Source organism: Humulus lupulus, chromosome X (genome assembly GCF_963169125.1).
Source record: "Humulus lupulus chromosome X, drHumLupu1.1, whole genome shotgun sequence".
Lineage (NCBI taxonomy): Eukaryota > Viridiplantae > Streptophyta > Magnoliopsida > Rosales > Cannabaceae > Humulus > Humulus lupulus.
The window spans coordinates 213,236,774-213,256,334 of record NC_084802.1 but is presented as its reverse complement, the minus strand read 5'-3'; the positions used below and the strand labels follow the sequence as shown (position 1 = coordinate 213,256,334).

The 19,561-nt window shown below is 30.0% G+C and overlaps 2 protein-coding genes across 13 annotated transcripts; both read right to left on the bottom strand.

Annotated features, from left to right (window-relative positions):
- Positions 1-4,000: 4,000 nt before the first annotated feature.
- LOC133806734 (uncharacterized) lies at positions 4,001-5,247 on the bottom strand. The gene is made up of 2 exons (XM_062244825.1): positions 4,612-5,247; positions 4,001-4,501 (listed from the first exon to the last, which is right to left on the bottom strand). Exons 1-2 carry the CDS (start codon positions 4,858-4,860, stop codon positions 4,001-4,003), a joined length of 750 nt encoding a protein of 249 aa, XP_062100809.1. The 5' UTR covers positions 4,861-5,247.
- Positions 5,248-7,386: 2,139 nt separating this feature from the next.
- Positions 7,387-14,737, bottom strand: LOC133803814 (dihydrolipoyllysine-residue succinyltransferase component of 2-oxoglutarate dehydrogenase complex 1, mitochondrial-like). 12 transcript variants are annotated; one of them, XM_062241946.1, is made up of 13 exons: positions 14,512-14,737; positions 11,894-13,378; positions 10,791-10,918; positions 10,581-10,685; positions 9,896-10,108; positions 9,251-9,307; positions 9,024-9,100; positions 8,674-8,740; positions 8,456-8,477; positions 8,261-8,335; positions 8,066-8,121; positions 7,917-7,941; positions 7,387-7,819 (listed from the first exon to the last, which is right to left on the bottom strand). In XM_062241946.1, exons 6-12 carry the CDS (start codon positions 9,284-9,286, stop codon positions 7,918-7,920), a joined length of 357 nt encoding a protein of 118 aa, XP_062097930.1. In that variant the 5' UTR covers positions 9,287-9,307; positions 9,896-10,108; positions 10,581-10,685; positions 10,791-10,918; positions 11,894-13,378; positions 14,512-14,737; the 3' UTR covers positions 7,387-7,819; position 7,917. The 12 variants fall into 12 exon arrangements, 3 of the variants coding, with proteins under 3 accessions (XP_062097930.1, XP_062097929.1, XP_062097928.1); XM_062241945.1 differs by having other exon boundaries at positions 7,387-7,816; XM_062241944.1 differs by lacking the exon at positions 7,917-7,941 and having other exon boundaries at positions 7,387-7,816.
- Between the last annotated feature and the right edge of the window lie 4,824 nt (positions 14,738-19,561).

Sequence of the window (19,561 nt, the reverse complement as noted above, 5' to 3'; positions counted from 1 at the left end):
GTAGGACTTTTTCAATACACCTTTAGATTTCTCTTATAATAAAACAACCTTACATGTATGCTGACGTTCCTTTCTTTTTGCTTCAGGCGAGGAGATGGCACAACCTGGAGATAGTGCCATGCAATCCATCTTCCAGGGGGGAAACCCTTCCTCCAGACCATCCGAGCCATTGGTCAAGAGATCCTGGTTGACCAAGAAGACTCCTGCCTCCAGGACAACCTCCAAGTCCCCCGCCAAGGGGAGAAGTCAGATCCTCGCCTCCACAAGGAGTATGCCTCCACCTCCCCCGCGACCTCCAGCCCCTACTCGGGAACAGGAGGCACTAGCTGGAACTCCGTCAGTCCCCGCTCCCATCGTACGCATCCCGGTTAATGCCCAAGACCTGGAGAAAATCCCAGACACCTTCCGAGGGACGATCTATGAGACCGTGAGCTACACGGTGGAGCATTATTATAAGGCCAACGCGAGGGACTTGAGGGAGATCGAGGCGAGGAGCCCCGAGAATGTCATAGAGTCCGCATTGGGGATGAACCTCACGGTAATACTTAGTTAAATTCCTTTGCTTTCTTCCCAGCATGTGCCTTACTCTCTTTATTTCTTTGCAGGCGGATTTGGCTCTACACCGCAGCATAGCTCGGACCAGGGCCAGGACTGACGAGCTCAGGGGCGAGCTCCAGACTGCTCAGGCCGCTCTCGCATCTGCTCAACAACAAGAGCAAAGTGCCAAGGTTTCCTTGACGGCTGCCAAAGAAAGCGAAAAGGCTGCGCATGTAACCTTGGCCGCTGCGAAGGCCGAGCTCGAGGAGCCCAGGGCTAAGCAGCTGGAGGCCGAGGCTGCCACCATGGCAGAGAGGGCCGCCACGTGCCTTGAAAATAACATTGAATAAAAAATTAACCCTAAAATTAAGGATCATGATTTTTAAAATTCAAATTTCAAAATGGAGGGAAATAAATTACTTGGTTTGTTTTTCAAATCTTAATTTACACACAAATTTTGAAATTATGGGGTGACAAGAAGAAATTTAGAAGGGGATCCGATCCCAAAAAAGTATTACTAGAAAACGTTGCACTAAGCTGACCTAATTATGACATAACAAATCGTTCCAATGTACCCTAGTAAACCAATACTACCACTAGAGTCTCAGATAGTTGTCCTGCTGAGTAAGATAGAGTAGTGAATTTAGAAAGGGGTCTGATCCCAAAAATATATTACTACATAACATTGCACTAAGCAAACCTAATTATTACATGATGAGTCGTTACAACGTTAACTATTCACCAAGATAACCTATACTACATGTAATAATATACAATGCATTATATTTTTTTCAACTTGTGCTTTCATTTTTCTATTTTTTTTCTTTTTCATATTTTAAACAAAACATATAAATAGTATATATTTTAAAATATTTAAATAAAATAAAATTAAAACAAAAAATATATAAAAAAAACTTGTTAAAATAAGAGGCTTTTATTTTAAAAAAAAAGACATTATTTTTTTAAAATAATGATGAACATAATATAAAATAAATATTTTGAAATTAACCAAAAAAAAAAGAAATTAAAGAATGTCAATAAAAATATTGAGAAAAAGTGTTAGAAATAAATATAAAATTAATTTTTTGTTTAATTAATGGGGTGTCTTTATATATTAGTGGAGTGCAAATATAATGTCCCTAAAATACAAATATATTTTTTATTTTATTTTGTAACAACAAACAAATTTTAATGTTAAAAGTTTCAATTAAGGGTTTTTATTTTATTTTAATTTCATTTTTTATTATCAAAATAATTTTCATTATTAATAAAATCAAATCAATACTATAATTTGGTTGCTTTATTAAATTCTCGATTTTTTTTTAGTTTATGATAATAATTAATTAAATTTTTAAATATCTACCAATAATAAAATTATAGAGCTTTACCTTATCAAATTTGTATTTAATTTCAATTTTTAAATTCATTAAATTAAAAAATGTGGTAATTAAAATTATAGTGGCTGAAATTAATGGGTGATTTTTATTTATTTCGAATGGAGTGTTGCACTATTCAATATTTTTTATATTTAAACTGATTGTATTATTAAAATTGCATCAATTAATATAATTAGTGGGGTAATTGAAAAGTTGATGCTTATAAATTTTGAAATTATAAGAGCATTAATTAATATAATTAGTGGGGTGGTTGAAAAGTTGATACTTACAAATTTCGAAATTATAATAGCATTTAATATAATTTTGCAATTTTGAAAATATGTATAAATCCAATAATATTTCAAAATTTTCATTATAATTTTTGAAATTTTCATTAGAATTTTCGAAATTAGGGTTTAGATAACCATAGTTGTGCAATATTAATTTTTTTTTAATGTTAGGATATAGATAGTTAGTTAGAGTCTTTGAATATGAAGATGTGCATTTAATATTTAACATATTTTCAATAATTAATTCTCCAAAATAGTAATTAGTGTAAGCCCTAATTAATGTATAATAATATAATTGTTATAATTTTTTTTTTTAAAAATACTAAATCATTTTTGAAACCATTGTGTTTTGATGGGAAGTTGAAAAGTTGTAATGTTAATAATTATATATAATTTTTGGCATAATAATAGGTAATTTTTAAAATATGTGTAGGTTCTATGAACCTTTGCTTTGTAATTAAGAATCACCAGAATGTTTAACCAATAGAACTACACTTAAATTTTTAGAAATTATAATAACATTTAATATAATTAGTGGGGTGGTTGAAAAGTTGATGCTTATAAATTTCGAAATTATAATAGCATTAATTAATATAATTAGTGAGGTGGTTGAAAAGTTGATACTTACAAATTTCAAAATTATAATAGCATTTAATATAATTTTGAAATTTAGAAAATATGTATAAATCCAATAATATTTCGAAATTTTTATTATAATTTTCGAAATTAGGGTTCAGATAACCACAATTGTGCAATATTAATTTTTTTTATTTAATGCTAGGATATAGATAGTTGGTTAGAGTCTTTGAATATGAAGATGTGCATTTAATATTTAACATATATTCAATAATTAATTGTTCAAAATAGTAATTAGTGTACACCCTAATTAATGTATAATAATATAATTGTTATAATTTTCAAAATTTTCATTACAAATTTCGAAATTAGGGTTTAGAGAACCACAATTGTGCAATATTAATGTTTTTTTTATTTAATGCTAGGATATAGATAGTTGGTTAGAGTCTTTGAATATGAAGATGTGCATTTAATATTTAACATATATTCAATAATTAATTGTTCAAAATAGTAATTAGTGTAAACCCTAATTAATGTGTAATAATATAATTGTTATAATTTTCAAAATTTTCATTACAAATTTCGAAATTAGGGTTTAGAGAACCACAATTGTGCAATATTAATTTTTTTTTATTTTAATGCTAGGTTATAGATAGTTGGTTAGAGTATTTAAATATGAAGATGTGCATTTAATATAAAAATTAATAGGATTTAGATAATAACAATTAAAAACTAATAAAAAAAATAGAGAATATCATAAATTAATATGGGAAGTTGAACAATTTACATCCATAATAATTATCTTTGATGTACAAAATTATAAATTTCAAAATATTATTGGAATTTTTTTTTTTTGCATTACAATAGGGTATTTCAAAAATATGTATAGGTTCTATGAACCTTTGCCTTTTAATGTGAACATGTCATTTAATAATTGTAGATAAAGTTGTGCTGATAGAATAAATATGGATTAATTCATTTATAAATATATAACTATTATATTTATTTTTATTATTTTATTGGGAAGATGAATATGTATCTTTCAAATGAATAAGTCTTTCTAATTAAACATGCAATGTTTTGTTATATAAATATTGAAATTCAAATGTTCTCACATTTTTGAAATTATATGTAAAAATTATAAATAAAATTCGGATTATTAGTATATAATAGGATTTAATACATGCTGAAATTTGTGTAACAAATATAAAAATGATTTTTTTAAACTATCTCAAATCGACACATTTGACAAAATTTACTAGTTTGTAGCCACTGAACAATACATTTTTCATGATATGTGTGTGTGCAAGGTAACTTTGTAGCTTCCAAACCAACATGAACATTCTCAAAGCAAATAGAACATACAATTTGATCATCTTTAATCAAAACTTTCTCCAATCTTTCAATGGATTGCTCGCTTGCCGCCACAAAATTAATAGTCATATTATCCTTATACTCCTCACTATCAACGTCACCATCAATGCCAGAATCGTGTTGTGGAGGAAGATCATAAACAAAAACATGAACATCCAATTTTACACAGAAATTAAAATCCTCTTCGTTCCATTTTACATGGTCTGGAATTTGAAGATTCCCTTTGTTTACATCTGATGGTATATTAATGGTCATTGCATCACCATCTTCATCAGGTATGACAAAACTCCATGGTGGGATAGGAACATCACGGTCTACCTCATCTACACATACATGGTTTTCGTATTCCTAATTTTTAAATAGAAAAAATATTTTAGAAAAATATAATCGAAGTGTTCTAACATAAACATAAAATGAGATCTCAATCATAGACACATATATAGATATGAAGATATTACCTTACAAAAAGAACAATAAGACTCACTATGAAGACAACGTCGAGTTCTACTTTCGAACATAGAAGATGACGACTCCAAACGTTTCATAGGAGATCTATACCGACGAGCGCGATCTAAAAGCAATTTTGACCTGATTCGATTAGGAGACAATGAGTTATCATAAAAAATTTGTCTCTTCTTTCCAACCCTTCCTTCTAAATCCTTAGATCTACTTCTTTTATTCTTCATCCCCTTCCCCTCTACTCCCATGCGTTTTCTCTCTCTCCACCTCTATTTTTTCCTCACACGTTTTGTTTTTCTTCTTTCTCTTCTTCACATGCTCACGAAAATGATGGTGCAATTATGATTTTTTTATGTTTATTTTTTTACTTTGAATGAAGAAGAAGAAGAAGAAGAATAGAGAGTTTAAGAAATGAGTGTGCATTTATTATGAAACCCTAATTTTAAAATTTTAAATTAATTCAAAACTTGAAAAGAGAGCTTACCTTTTATTGGTTGGAATCACCATTCCTAATGACCAAAAAAAAAATCAATTTCGAAATTAATGCAAAAAAAAAAAAGAATCTTTACTTGTTGGTAACTTGATGTACCAAGTCACCTACATGCCATGTCAGCATATTTGCACATTTATCTAGGTACCCATGTGTGGGTAATAACCATTGAGAACTTTTCTATATATATATATAATTAAAATGTTGTTAAATATATTAAAAGACTAAAGTTAATGTCATTTTTTTTTATTAAAACAAATTCACAGATAGTAAACATATTCAATAGATTTCAATATAAATATTGTATTTATTTAAACGTGTTAAAATTATAATTATTTTTTAAAAAAAAAAACATAAAATTGACATGTGTGTTTGATAAATTACAATTTTAAAATACCGTGAAATGCAAAAATAATATTATAATGTATAATAAACTCTATATTGAAGTAATTGTTGATTTAAAATTACTAAAATAAAAAAATATCTAACAAATATAAAAATATTTAAGATTTAATATATAATAATAAAGTAAATATATTTAGATAAAAAATGCATTTATTACAAAGTTTGTTTAAAAAGTTGTTTTAAGAAAAAACCCAACTTTAACTTTTAGTTGTAGATTCTGCATAAATTTTTTAATAAATTACTTTTTGACTATTTACCAAATATTTTTTATTGCACAATTTTTTCAGAAAGCAACTTTTAGCTTATTTAAAAGCTGTCCCAAATAGCCCATACTTGATTATAATTTGATCTTTGTACTTTTAATTTTAGTAATTAAGAGTTTTAAAGAAAACAATAACGGGTGTGACATGAATTTAATCTAGCTATTCATTCTTATATTTTAGATGTAAATTTGAAACTAGATTACTTTTCCTTGTTAAGTATAATTTTTTTTTAAAGTCATTATAATTTACTTTTCTATTTTTTTTATAATTTTTAAACTGTTAGTCTTGTATCTTTAATTGTTTAGATTTTAGATAAATTATTTTTTAGACCTTATATTTTGTAAAATAATTTAAATAGACCTCTAAACTTGTTTTGGTCAAAGTTTTTTAAACTAAAATTACAAATAATTTACCAAACTAATAATTCAGAAAAGAAAAAAAAAACACAATCATTCTGCCCAATAACTATGTTTAAAAGTCTATTTAATCCATTTTATAATACACGATAAAAAAATATATAAATCCTTCTTAAATTTGTTATTTTTATTTTGTTGCATTTTGCTACTTTTTCTTTTTGTTGTTCTTTCGTTTATAGATAGAATTGAAAATGAAAAAAGCATTACCAACTTGAAAGTTGTATTCCGTTATGTTTAATTTGAATTAAATTAAATTTACTGAAAAAAGAAACTAGTATTTGAAACAAGATAAACACATTGATAAATCATTAAAGATCATATACTCTTCTTTCAATCTTCACTTAATTTCATATTTTGTTTGACCAGTAATTAATATATAATATTCAGTTTAATAAGTTAGTACTCAATATTACGTCAATTTTTAGCCATCGATGGTTACATTTATTTTAACCTATAGACCATTATTAAATGATCATGATTAATTTTATAGTTCCCTAAAATATATGAATGAATATTAATTAATGACCAATAACCTAATACTAAACTGATTAAATAGTATATATTTATAATATTACACTTCCTTAAAATATGTTAATTTAGATTTATTATATTTTAAAAATAAATTTTATTACAATTGCATTTTTTGAATTATAGTATTAGAATGGGTCCTTTTGCAGTTAAAGCTCATATTTTTTTATATTTTTTTATGCTTAATTCTTAATCTAAAATATTTAACACTGCAATCCTTAATAAATATTTTATTTAGATCATTTAGTCTTGATTTAAAAATTATTTAAAATGTTCAAATAATTTTTTTTATAGAGATAAAGTTTTAATACTTTTATTTATTAATAATAATTAAAAATCATTAGTATTGAAACATGCCGTTCTAGAACAAAGAAAAAAGGTAACTATTATTTGTTAGCTCATTTTTTTCACTTTTTTCCCCTCAAAGAGAGAAAAGTAAAAGCTCTCATGAAATCAGTATCAACAAATTGTTGAAGAGAAAGAAGAAACTATCATCCTTATTTTCACTTTTAATGAATTATTTATTTAAAAAATTTGTACTGAACATAATAATAAAAAATAATATTATATATTTGTTTCAACAAGAATTAATTATTTTAAAGTTAAATTTTAAAAATATTAAAGACTTAAATGCAAGAATAAAATAATTTAAGAATTCTACTTATAAAAAAAAGTAATAAAAATATTAATTATTTATATTATAATCACATAATTATTATTTTAATAAACGTATTCTGAGAATCCTTCAAACTTGTTGCAACTCGTTTCCTGAGTCTTGTCATGGAATAATAATAATAATAATAAAGAAATTGTCGAAATTCCAACCAAATCAAAATATTATTTTACACATGCATAATATAACTAACCCGTCTTTCTCTGTCCTTTGGAGGTCCCTTAGATTTGGGTGGTGGCGGAGATGGCTCTTTCTTTGCCTCCTTGATAGGGGTCGTCTCTGTTTTGGGGGCCTCTTTGGAAGACGGTGGCGGCTGACTAACAAGACAGCCTTTTCCGACGGAGCAGCTTCTGGTGCACCTTCACCTGATTTCTATATAGCAGCAACCTTGATGCCTGGTTCTACAGTATCACCTTCGTTGGCCAGAAGCTACTACCAATTATATAGAAATCAGCACAAGAAGAGTAGAGTAACTTGTATATCAACGAGATCTAAAGAAATTAAAAAGCCATGCTTCCAAAACTATTACCTTAGTTATAACTCCAGCTACAGGACTGACAACACCGATTGATACACACAACAGAGTAACAAACAATAAAGTTCGGCAACAACCCTTCAAAGTGCTTCAAATACAATAATTGTAAGTTTGTACCATAGAAGTTCCATAAGATAAATTACCATATGAGTTTCAATTTGAGCAACGGGCTCATCCGCTTCAACTCTGCCACCGGGTTCTGCTTGTTATGCACCATAAACATGAGAAGGCAAGGCATCAATTCATGTACATGAACACATTATAAATCTCAACAAGTAAACAGAATGTCCAGACTGGTGAATGGATAACAGACAGTCAAGCAGCCACTATTGACGTACTCTTTAAGAAATTTGCCAAAGTCCCATCAGTAACAGATTCACCCATCAAAGGAACAGCAGCGTCAACCACATCTCCTGCACAATTCAACAGTAAAATTTAAGGGAAAATTATCAAATGTAAAGCCAAAATCACCAGTCACCACCTCGTGGTATGGATATATGAAGATCAAGTGAGTTAAACTAGATGAGGAATACCATCATCTGAAGAAAATGATCTGTTGGGTGTACAACCAAAGTCCCACATTGGCTAGAAATGGGAAGGATCTTGGGTATATAAAGTTGGACACCATCTCCATTGGAATTAGGCCTTTTGGGAAGGTGCCCAAAAACAAATCCGTGAGGGCTTAGGCCCAAAGCGGACAATATCATACCAATGGGGAAATAGATGGTGTCCAACGGTCCTTACATGATCTATTGCTCAATCTGAATGTGTGGTAGCTAGAGCTCTGGACAGGCAATCTCCCTCCAAATGAATGAAGACTGCAGATTTAAAAGCAAATTGAGAATGTGAAATTACAGCAAATAACACATTTAGCTTACAGTTTTCACAACTCCATGGAAAGGAGGTGCAATATCAACATTAAACTTCTCATTGGTAATTGTAAACCATAGAAGAAAACTAGAGGGAGTAAAGTACGCAACATGCTTAAAAAAAAAATCTACGCCAAAAAGGCTCGCTTTTAATTAAACTCTCAATGGCACATCAAAAACCCAGTTATCAAACAACAAAAGGGAAGAGAAACAAATTCTCAAGTATTAGTACCTCTTTAAGCGCAGTATGATAACAGCTTGACCCGAAACCGTAGGCTTAGCTTTCCAGGCTTGTCCCATCACCCGAGACTATTGATTAATATAGAAAAAGAAAACATTAAAAAAAATCCTATAAAGTTTTTCAAAATCAAAACCTAGCACAAAACAAAGGTTGCCCATTACAAAACCAATGACAAAATTACATTACACATCCAAAAAAAAAAAGCTTATATGATATACCGAAGCAACTCTACGGTGGAGAACTCCCCAAATCATTTCTCTTCAATCCTTCAATATCTGAAAAATGAGATGAAAAATATTAACTAAATCAGCATATTGAAGTGACAATCCTCAATTTAGAACAAAACAATCTCTGCCCGCCACAAAAAAATAGTGATTTTTTTCTTTTTCTTTAGCCTAATAACCATACAAGTTAAACGTAAAATATACCATTTTTCCTCAAAATATAAAGATTGAAATGCAAAGATTCAATAAGATCCAAAGTTAGAGACTTATTGTAAGGCTCAAAAGAGCCCGACCTACAAATCAGATAAGAGTCTTATTGTACCAAATTACTAATTCAAACAGAGAGGACAAATGCATAGAAGTGATGATGCATAAGATACAGACATGTCTTTTTGTTTCGCTTCCCTATGAATCATATAAAAAAAATCGCAATAAAAAGCAGATAAATTTGTTTATCTGAAGATCCATTGCGATAACTAAAATAAGTAATGTCACAAACGTGTCATCAAAAGTTTTATTATTGTGTAAATATCTTTAAACATGTCATGAGCCATAAATAACAGTGAACCTAAAAAAGAAACCACAAAAAGAAGTAAAAAAATAGCAACTAAGGCGTAATCTCACCATAGGGACTGATACCTGTACTTGTACTCTTTGAAAGATGAAGCAGTAGACTGTAAAGCCACAACCCTTGCCATTTCACCAGTCAGACATAATGGCACCGGTCAAGCTCACAATAAGTACTGTAATACATCTGATACACACAGAGTTCAGAATGCTTCCCTCAGCTCTGACTGATTTTGATATGCAGCGGCTAGAAAACGAAGATAAAAGTTCCCTGAAAGAGAAGAACTAATACAAGGAAGCTCTGAATAGATTAGATCCGACAAAATCTACAGTCTAAACATTAAGTTGCATATGAAAGGTTCCAAAAGCTTTTTCTTTCCTGTCTTCTTTTTGTAAATATAGTGCAAGAAATAGGAGAATAAGACCTTTCCTCTCTCAATAGCTGTCTCACTAACATATATGAGCAAAATTTTTAAAAAAATCTAAGAAGCACCAAATAAAAAATCTAACACTAATACGTGGAACAAGGAATATGAACGTAAAAAGTAGGCAAATATCAACACATTTTCCATGGCAAAAGCAATCATTATTAATAATATCAATCAATATTAGCATTTTTTACAAAAAATAATAATAATAATAAAAGAATCTGTTCAAATAATAATCTCAGTCGCCTTAAATAGTCTCAGAGATTTAAAATCTAAATTAACAAATTAATCTGAGAATTAGAATATGAAAATGGAGTTTGCTTGTTTACCTTTGTAGAAAGCAGCTAAACCAGAGAGAATCAGATTGTAGTGCAAGAAGAGAGCCCTGAACCGGGACATATTTGACAGAGAAAGCAAGACCAGAGACAATGAGACTAAGAATGATTAAGAGAAGATGTAAGACTCAGAATCATATTGAAGAACTCAACGAAGAAGAAAATGGTTTAAGTTTTCTCAAGAAACAAGGAAGAAATCATTACTTGTCTCGGACGTTTTTCTCTGCAACTGTGAAGAAATGTTGGAGATGGGTCTTCGAGACAAGACCTTGGCAAGAAGAAAAGTAGCAGCCAGCCTTGATTCACATTTGGCAAAAAGACAAATCCTAACACTAAGAATGATACAGAGAAAGTAAGATGTATTCGTGATGTGCATTTCAAACCATAAGATTTTAATGAGATACATGATAAAAAAATTGTGAAATATTGTGTGGTAATTATTTTTTATTTTTCTTAATTTATTGTGAATGTGGTAATTATTTTATCAGGGAAATAATATGGCAGAATAAAGGTTACACCTAATAGCTAGTGAATTTTGTTCGAGTTTCAGGTTTTTAAGGCAAAGACATACAGATCTATATGAGGAGCAATCCCCAAAACTTGAAATGCAAAGTGTTCAAAATTAAAACTATCATATACAACATAAATTGTCAACAAAGAAGTTGAAATACAACGTCAATGAATATATGGAGAATTGGAAAACGAAACCAACATCTAGAAGCTTAGACTAAAAGTACTTAAGAAAGCCTAAAAATTGGGTGATCAATGGCCAAAGACTTGGAAAGAAGAGAAATTCAGTACAACATCAGATATAGAATCTGTATTGTCTGCAGCAATTCTCGATAGAGATTGTTATCATTCTTCAATTGAAACATAATGGACAATTACAGTACACATGAAATGTTGAGAAAGGTCTTTCAATTAGAATGTCTCTTTCTGATAATTTGGTGTATTTTTTTCCCCAGCCATTTGATTCTTGACTACAAACTGAGTTGTGGAAGAAATTGTAAGACTAGGACACCTGATAAAACACATGATAATGAATACTCTCTAAAACTAATACAAAAATAGTTGAAACTGATGATGAGAAGTTTGTTAAATATTTCACCAAATATTAAGTTAGACAACTAATTTATCTACAAAGATTAGTTAGTAATCACATATGCAACCCTTCATTACCAAATTTGTCAGAATTCAAATCTGCATATGAACAAATAATCATATGGTCATCCCTCGAACCAATTGGTCCTGAAAATGGAAAGTTCATAGGACAATTTGAAATAAGATATTTCTCAAAGGAAAATTACCTACAAACAGTCAAACACAGTTTCAGAGAAGAAAATATCAATTTAGTAGAACGAGATCCCCTTCTTCTTCATGACACTCAGAGAATTAAATGCTTTGTCAACATTGTCTGCTTTACATAAAGCATCAATAAGAATGTTGAACGTAACTACATCAGGAGCAAGACCATCAGCTTCCATTTCATCCCAAATTTCTTCCAGAGTTTCCAATCTCCACAATCCCTTAATGATATGAACCAGAGATTTAACACACCAAATCAAGCAGGTTTCTATTATAGAAGAAGCATTACAGACCCAAACACCAAGTTTGGAGAGCTTGGTTCTCTCCCAATGAGTAGTAGCTCAATACAAAATAACAAATTCCATGCCCCCTTATTCACTCCTTAGTCATATATATAGAGTAACTAACAATACTAATAGACTAATCCCACTAATTACAAAATACCAATATACCCCTCTAGTAATAATAGTCTATCAATTCCCTACCCTTTAGTGAATTCTTATAAATACCCACCACCCCAAGTTTCACCTTGTGCTCAAGGTGAAGAACAAATAAAGCAGCTATAAAGATTGTTCATCAAGGTGGTTCTCCCACTGAATACTCAAGGGACGAATTGGCTTTGCATATCACTTAACTTGTCCAACAAAGTTGCGTAAGTTATGAGATCAGGTTTGTGACCATTAGCTTTCATCTTTACAAATAATGCCTTTGCATTACCAAGTTTACCTACGTTACATAGAGCATCAATGAGAACTGTATAAGTAATAACATTTGGCCCGCATCCCTCTTTGTCCATTATCTTCAATACATCATAAGCCTCATCAATTTTCCCGGCCCTTCCAAGAACTCTAATGCATATGTTAAATGTGTAACTATTAGGCCTTAATCCCAAATGTCCCATCTCTTCTAACAAACCCATTACAATTTGAGTATCTTTTTGCTTTCCAAATGCCACCATCAGTTCAGAATAAATCTTCAAGCCTGGCTTCATCCCTTTCATGACCTTCTGTTGTAATCGTCCAAAGCCTCCCTACAAAACCCTGACTGGAGAAGCAAATAGATCAACCCATCATATGAATACACATTCAAAACAAACCCAGCCTTTCTCATCTTCTCGAGCACCATCGGTGCTCGTTGAATTCCACCCCTTATGTGAAGACCTTTAAAAATAGCAAGATAAGTGTTCAAAGTTCGGTGAACCTTGTTCTTTTGCATGAAATCAAAAACAACAGCCATATCCTCTTATGAGTCATCAAGACTTCAAGCATGTAATTGCACGTTTCAGTGGTGTGAACAACGTAAGGTAGCCCAGCAACAACCATAAGTATGAAAAAGCAGAATGTGGGTCCTTAGTAGACTTAAGAACCCTTATAACCATTTCTGAAGATATCACAACTTTCTTTTTCTCCGTGATCAGTTCAACCTCTTCCTTTGGGATTTTCATAACAAACCCACATAAACCCATTCTCTTGCTCCTCACTTTCGACCTGTTTCCCAAGTGCCCATATGTGCAAACATTTAAATTTCCAAACTTTCTTCCTTTAAATGACTCTCTATGACTTGTAATAGCTATTACAGTTTCTGTAAGAGCACAAGTATAAACGAAACTACTACAAGACATACTTGAAGAGCAAGCTGTTAACAAACCCATCAAAAGAACTAACAATCATTAAATAAAAATATACAAAAATAAAGGTCATTAGAAATGGTGTCAAGAACTAGAAATGAAGAAAAATAATATATTGGGACGGAGCATAATAGCATTGAATTTCAAACCCAAAAGAATATGGCAAACAATTTGCCTGACATTTTCATTCTCCGATCAAGAGACAGATATAAGGATCCAAGCATAGGAAGCAAAAACTTGTGTACATATAATGACCATTCTTTTAATTTAAGTTGATTTTGGTTAGATCTTAGAAACAAAAATAGTATTTAGTATCTGAAATCTTTTAACCGATCAAAATCATTATAATGACAGAGAATAAATAAACTACCAAGTCATCAAAACAAAAAGTGCCATTTGATAAAGGATCAAAACCATTGCAATATTAGGAATTTGGGAGCAAAAAGAGAACAATTTTTTTTATATAACCAACTCAAAAGTCATTGCCTCTACCATTAAACAAGGTGAAAAGCTCTAATGAAAGATGAACTCTGTTATCCAAAAACATTCACATCAAACTGGAAAATATTAACTTTGCTATCCGATCCCACTGTGACATATACGTGTTAAGTGTTAGTTAATTTGTACCTGATTCTGTTTTATGTTAGAGTTTGATACTAATTAGTTATGATTCCTTTCTACTGTATATATTAGTGCTTGTACCTATTATCTAATCTAAGTTAACTAGAAACACAGAATAATCCATACCCTATTATATTGTTTTCCTAATAATACGTATACATTTATATATATATAACATTCTGAGTCAAACAAGATTTAAAGACTCAAAAAAAAAAAAAAAAAAAAAGGAAAAACTCAAAGTCATACTCAAAGATAATAAATTCAAACTTCAAACTCAAAGATAATAGATTCAAACTTAAAACTCAAAAATCAGATATTAAAAAAATTGCATAGGTTTAATCAGTAAGTGGGTAATTAGTAGTAGTGTGATACCTTACTGCCGATAGCGACGAACACAAGACGGAGAGGAAGACCTTATGGAGGTGGAGTGGGCGAGAACGCCGCCGACGGGGACTGGCGGGGAAGACTCAACGCCAAAAGGCGGCTTCGTGGCTGAGAATGGGTCCGCCGGTGACTGCTGAGTGCGGGAATCGAGTCGCTGGGTCAGTTGGCGAGTCGAATGCGTCTGCTGAGAATGGGAAATTTAAATTTTATTAAAAAATTACCCGACAAAAAAAATTATTAAAATGTTAAGAAATTATAAATAACCCTATGAAAAAAAATACAAATATATTATACGTATATATTGTATTTTTTTTTTTTTTTTGACAAAATATGTATATATTGTATTTGAAAATAGATAATAAAAAAATTAAAATATATTTGAATATATTTTAAAATATATATATTGTATGAATATATGGTATGTTAAAAAATATAGGGAAATTCCCTAGTATACTAACATTTACTATAAAATTTCAATTTTACGGTCCAAGTTTTACTCTTTTATATTTATATTATATTTTTTTAATTATATTATTTCACTAATTTAAAATTTTCAAAAATACGGTCTACTTAAAGTTAATACACTTTTTTATTTAAACGTTGTTGTCTACCACTTACACTTACCAACTTTGTTATATGATGATATATATTTTTATCAATGCCTCCAGATAAACACAATTGAGTTTGTAGGTTTGCTTCTCTTAATTAATTCATTGCCACCATTGTACTCACATATGTAAATATATATATATGTATATATATATTATTTTTTGATTAAAATGATTATGAGTGTGTTCCATTTATACGAGAGAATTGAATCAAATTGATTTCACGTTTTATAAAAAGTTCTATATATATATATATATACATATATGATGAGAGTAAAATACTTGTAGAACTAATGTTATTATAACAATATTAATTTTGAAATAAAAACTTATTAAAAATTATGATTAGGTTGTTTTTTTTTTAAGTTGACAATAAATATGACGAACGAGAAATTTTCCTAATTAATTTGATGATTTTTTAAAAAAAACAATATCAAAGCAACATGATAATATATGAGGTGGCTACAATTAAATATTAATACAAACATAAATTTAATTAACCGTAACAACCTCATATGCAATATAAACTCTATATTAACCTTATTAAACGTTACTTTGAATTCATCATATGTCTAATGATGTTGTTTATAAGGTTGTTTTGGTTGCTTTATTAGATGTTTCGGTTGATTTGTCAATTTGATAAACGATGATGAAAAAAAATATTATTTGGATCAACCTAAGCAACCATACCAGCAACCTCATATGCAACCTCAGCAAGCTCCTATGGAACACCAACAACAACCTTATATATGCAACCTGAGCTGCAGCTACCTCATAAACTTAATGAAATAGTATATGTTTCTTTTAATTTGTTATGCAACCATTAAAATTCCTAAGCAACCCATAATTCTCATAAACATTTTATAAAGCAACCCTTGAAAATTCTGAAGCAATTCTATGTAATAACTTATTAAGCAACACATAAATCACACATGTTAAGCAACCCATAAATTAACCTGTTAAGCAACCCTTGAAACTCCTTACGCAATCCTTAAAGCAATTTCATAAACAATTTATTATGCAACCCTAGAAACTACTTAAACAATCCATAATCCTCACAAAACAACATGTTAAGCAGCTCTCTAAACTCCTAAGCAATCTGTAATCCTCATAAACAATCTATAAAACAAACTCTTAAGCAACCTTTGAAAATTCTGAAGCAATTCTACATAACAACATATTAAGTAACATGTTAAGCAACTCATAAAACAAACTGTTAAGCAACCCTTGAAACTCCTTACACAATTCTTAAAGCAACTTGATAAACAACGCATAAATTAACTTATTAAGCAACTCTTGAAACTCTTTAAGCAACCCTAGATAACAATCTGTTAAGCAACCTTAGAAACTCCTTAGACTACCCATAATCCTCATAAAGCAACTTTTGAAATTCCTAAACAACCCATAATCTTCATAAGCAATCTATAAAGCAACCTCTTAAGCAACTCTTGAAAATTCTGAAGTAATTCTATATAACAACCTATTAAGCAACATATAAAGCAACATGTTAAACAACCTTATATATCTAATCAACCCATAAAACAACCTATTAATCAACCCTTGAATCTCCTTACGCAGTCATTAAAGTAACTTGATTAACAACTCATAAAACAACCTGTTAAGCAACCATTGAAACTCCTTAAACAACCATATAAAGTTTCATTTATATAGTTGCAAAGCAACGTGAAGTTTCATTTTTGTAGTATCAACAATTTCAATTAACAAGTCCGATTAAGAAATAACACTTATCACCACAACTCAAAATTAGAGGAAAAAAATATTGAAGGTGGGAAGAAAAGCATTGAAGGTTGCAATCTCCTTTATTTTATTTCTTCAAAACAAAGACTTAAAAAAAGGAAGGAATAATTAATTTAATTAAAATAGCATCATAACTTCACATGGACATTTCCAAGTTTTCAATTTGACACATTTAACATTTTCACAATTATAAAATTTTCCCCAGTATTATATTAATAGAATTGTTGATCTTCAACTTTGTTTCAAGTGACATATATAATCATGAAAATGAGAAGATGAACAATATCAATACATACTATATACTTTCTTTTTTTTATAAATAATGCAGCTACTCTACGTGTTGAACACCCACATAATTTTACCTATATAACACCCATAATTTATGATTATATATATATGATTTTGTTTATATATATATATATATATATATAAATGAACATAAAGTTCTACACATGGTACTCATGTGGCATGGAATATAAAAAAAATTAATAATAACAAAACATACTACATATACCCATGTTTGACTATGCTTTATTCACTTTCAAATTAGACCAAGATTCACATTGTTTGTAATACTTACTTCAAAGGCGTACTATTATGCAAATCATATTTTTACAAAACATATTAAAGGAATATATTAATGAATGAATTATTTAATTACCGTATTTTTGCATTAAAACTTTTGTATATATATATTAATGAAAAAAGCCCAATTTAATATGTGTAAGTGTACATAATAACATAAGTAATATAATGATAACTAAGTAAGATGATTTCCATAGAGATTGCAAATTATAAATAAAATGCAAAAAATAACCTCTAAATTAAAGTACTTATCAATCAAAAGTGATTGGATTGGTTCTAAACTAAAAATTAATGGCAAAGAGAATTAAAATTCCAAAAATGAAGCACCAGCAATAATTAGGAATAAACACCAAGAGCAAAAATTGTATGGGAAGATAGACTAGGATTATTGAATTCCCTTAATCCCAAAACCAAATGAAATGCTGCAACAATATTAGAGCGAAATTCCAGAGTTAACAAGAATTTTAAATTAATATATAAGACTTTTTCATATATTACGGCATGGGTTCTTTCACCTAATTCAACATAATCTTATGGCACTTCATATTTAAGAACACAATAGTAAGCATAAATTCTCAAGTATTATACAAGACAAACATTAAGGTGTCAATCGGTTGGAAAAATATTAATGGAAATAGGAAGATGAATAGTAATGGATTGGAATAAAAATTAATATGAATAAAAAATTTAGTATTATTATTATTATTATTATTTTCTATTTGCATTGGAATGGTATTTTCTCATATTTTTAAATGGAATAGTCATTCTACTAAAATTGTAGAAAAACCATTCCATTAAATGACATTTTAATACTCTAAAATGCAATCAAACAAAAATATGAAATAAAAATTAATTATTTTTTATTGTATTCCGTTACGCCCAACTAAACATCACCTATATTCCTATATTATTTACTAAATTCAACCTTTCTAGACTTAAACTTAGCATAACAGCTTGTTTGTCATTGATACTTCTAGGTACACCTTAGTTTTTTTTTTAAAGAGTCCACCTCAGCTTTTTTTTCTTTTCGAAAGGGTCCACCTCAGCTTTTTACCCTAGTTCAATTACTGAGTTCCCACCTTGCTCTTTTTAATGTTATTTCACTCCAAAATAATTCGTCTAAAACACCATTATTTTCATAATTATCAGCTCTAAACAACAACAAATATAAACTAACATAAAAATCAAACTAAATGAGAAATTAAGTCAATATTTACACGATAAGCATAAATCAGTCAACTTTATTACAAATTTATACGTTTAAATGTTCAAAATAATAACTCTATATTCTAGAATTATAAGTATTCTTCTATACAAATTACCTTATCTAATTAAGTGAGTTATGCTTTGGTAATATGTACTTACTTTACTGTTTTTCTAATAAAAATTAGGTTATATATCTTTCTTGCTGCAAATAAAGCCTTTGTAAGGCTGATTAGAATAATGTGGTGGGGATGAGATTAGAGAGTAAGAATGATTATAGCCCTGGTTGGCAACGATTTTACTTCGGCCTTTAATTTTGGGAAAAAGTGTTTTTCCAATAAGTTAATTGTAACGCCTCACGTCACTATGGCTGCTTCCTAGAATGTTGACTGATCCTACAAACCAACACGAGTCTTTCCAGCGTGCTTTGTCCTCACTCGTACACTTACTGGGAAAACTTCCCAGAAGGTCACCCATCATAAGATTGCTCCAGGTCAAGCACGCTTAACTTTGGAGTTCTCAAGTGATGGGCTACCGAAAAGAAGATGCATCTTGTTGGCATAGGTAGTACCCATCAATCCATTTAAGTCATCTTCAACGGTGTAGTCCTATACCTACACAATCTTAGAATCATCATACTTGACCTTCCCCAGGCAGTGTGGGATTGCACAGCTTTACCCGGTCTTTCCCCTCACGGATCACGAGATTCTGACTGCCACAATCACCCCCCTTACAGGCCTGACGTCCCCGTCGACCACACTTCCAGCTGGGTCAAAGCTCTGATATCATTTGTAACGCCCCACATCACTATGGTTGCTTCCTGGAATGATGACTGACCCTATAAACCAACACGAGTTTTTCCAGCGTGTTTTGTCCTCACTCGC

What these genes read in the sequence shown, in the direction of transcription:
- LOC133806734 (XM_062244825.1), bottom strand. Translation starts at nt 4,860, where the DNA reads ATGGGAGTAGAGGGGAAGGGGATGAAGAATAAAAGAAGTAGATCTAAG. An exon ending in CTTATTGTTCTTTTTGTAAG is followed by an intron (nt 4,502 to 4,611) that starts GTAATATCTTCA and finishes TTTAAAAATTAG; the next exon opens with GAATACGAAAACCATGTATG.
- LOC133803814 (XM_062241944.1), bottom strand. Translation starts at nt 9,286, where the DNA reads ATGATTTGGGGAGTTCTCCACCGTAGAGTTGCTTCG. An exon ending in ACACATTCAGATTGAGCAAT is followed by an intron (nt 8,478 to 8,673) that starts AGATCATGTAAG and finishes TGTACACCCAAC; the next exon opens with AGATCATTTTCTTCAGATGA. An exon ending in ATCATTTTCTTCAGATGATG is followed by an intron (nt 8,336 to 8,455) that starts GTATTCCTCATC and finishes TGAATTGTGCAG; the next exon opens with GAGATGTGGTTGACGCTGCT.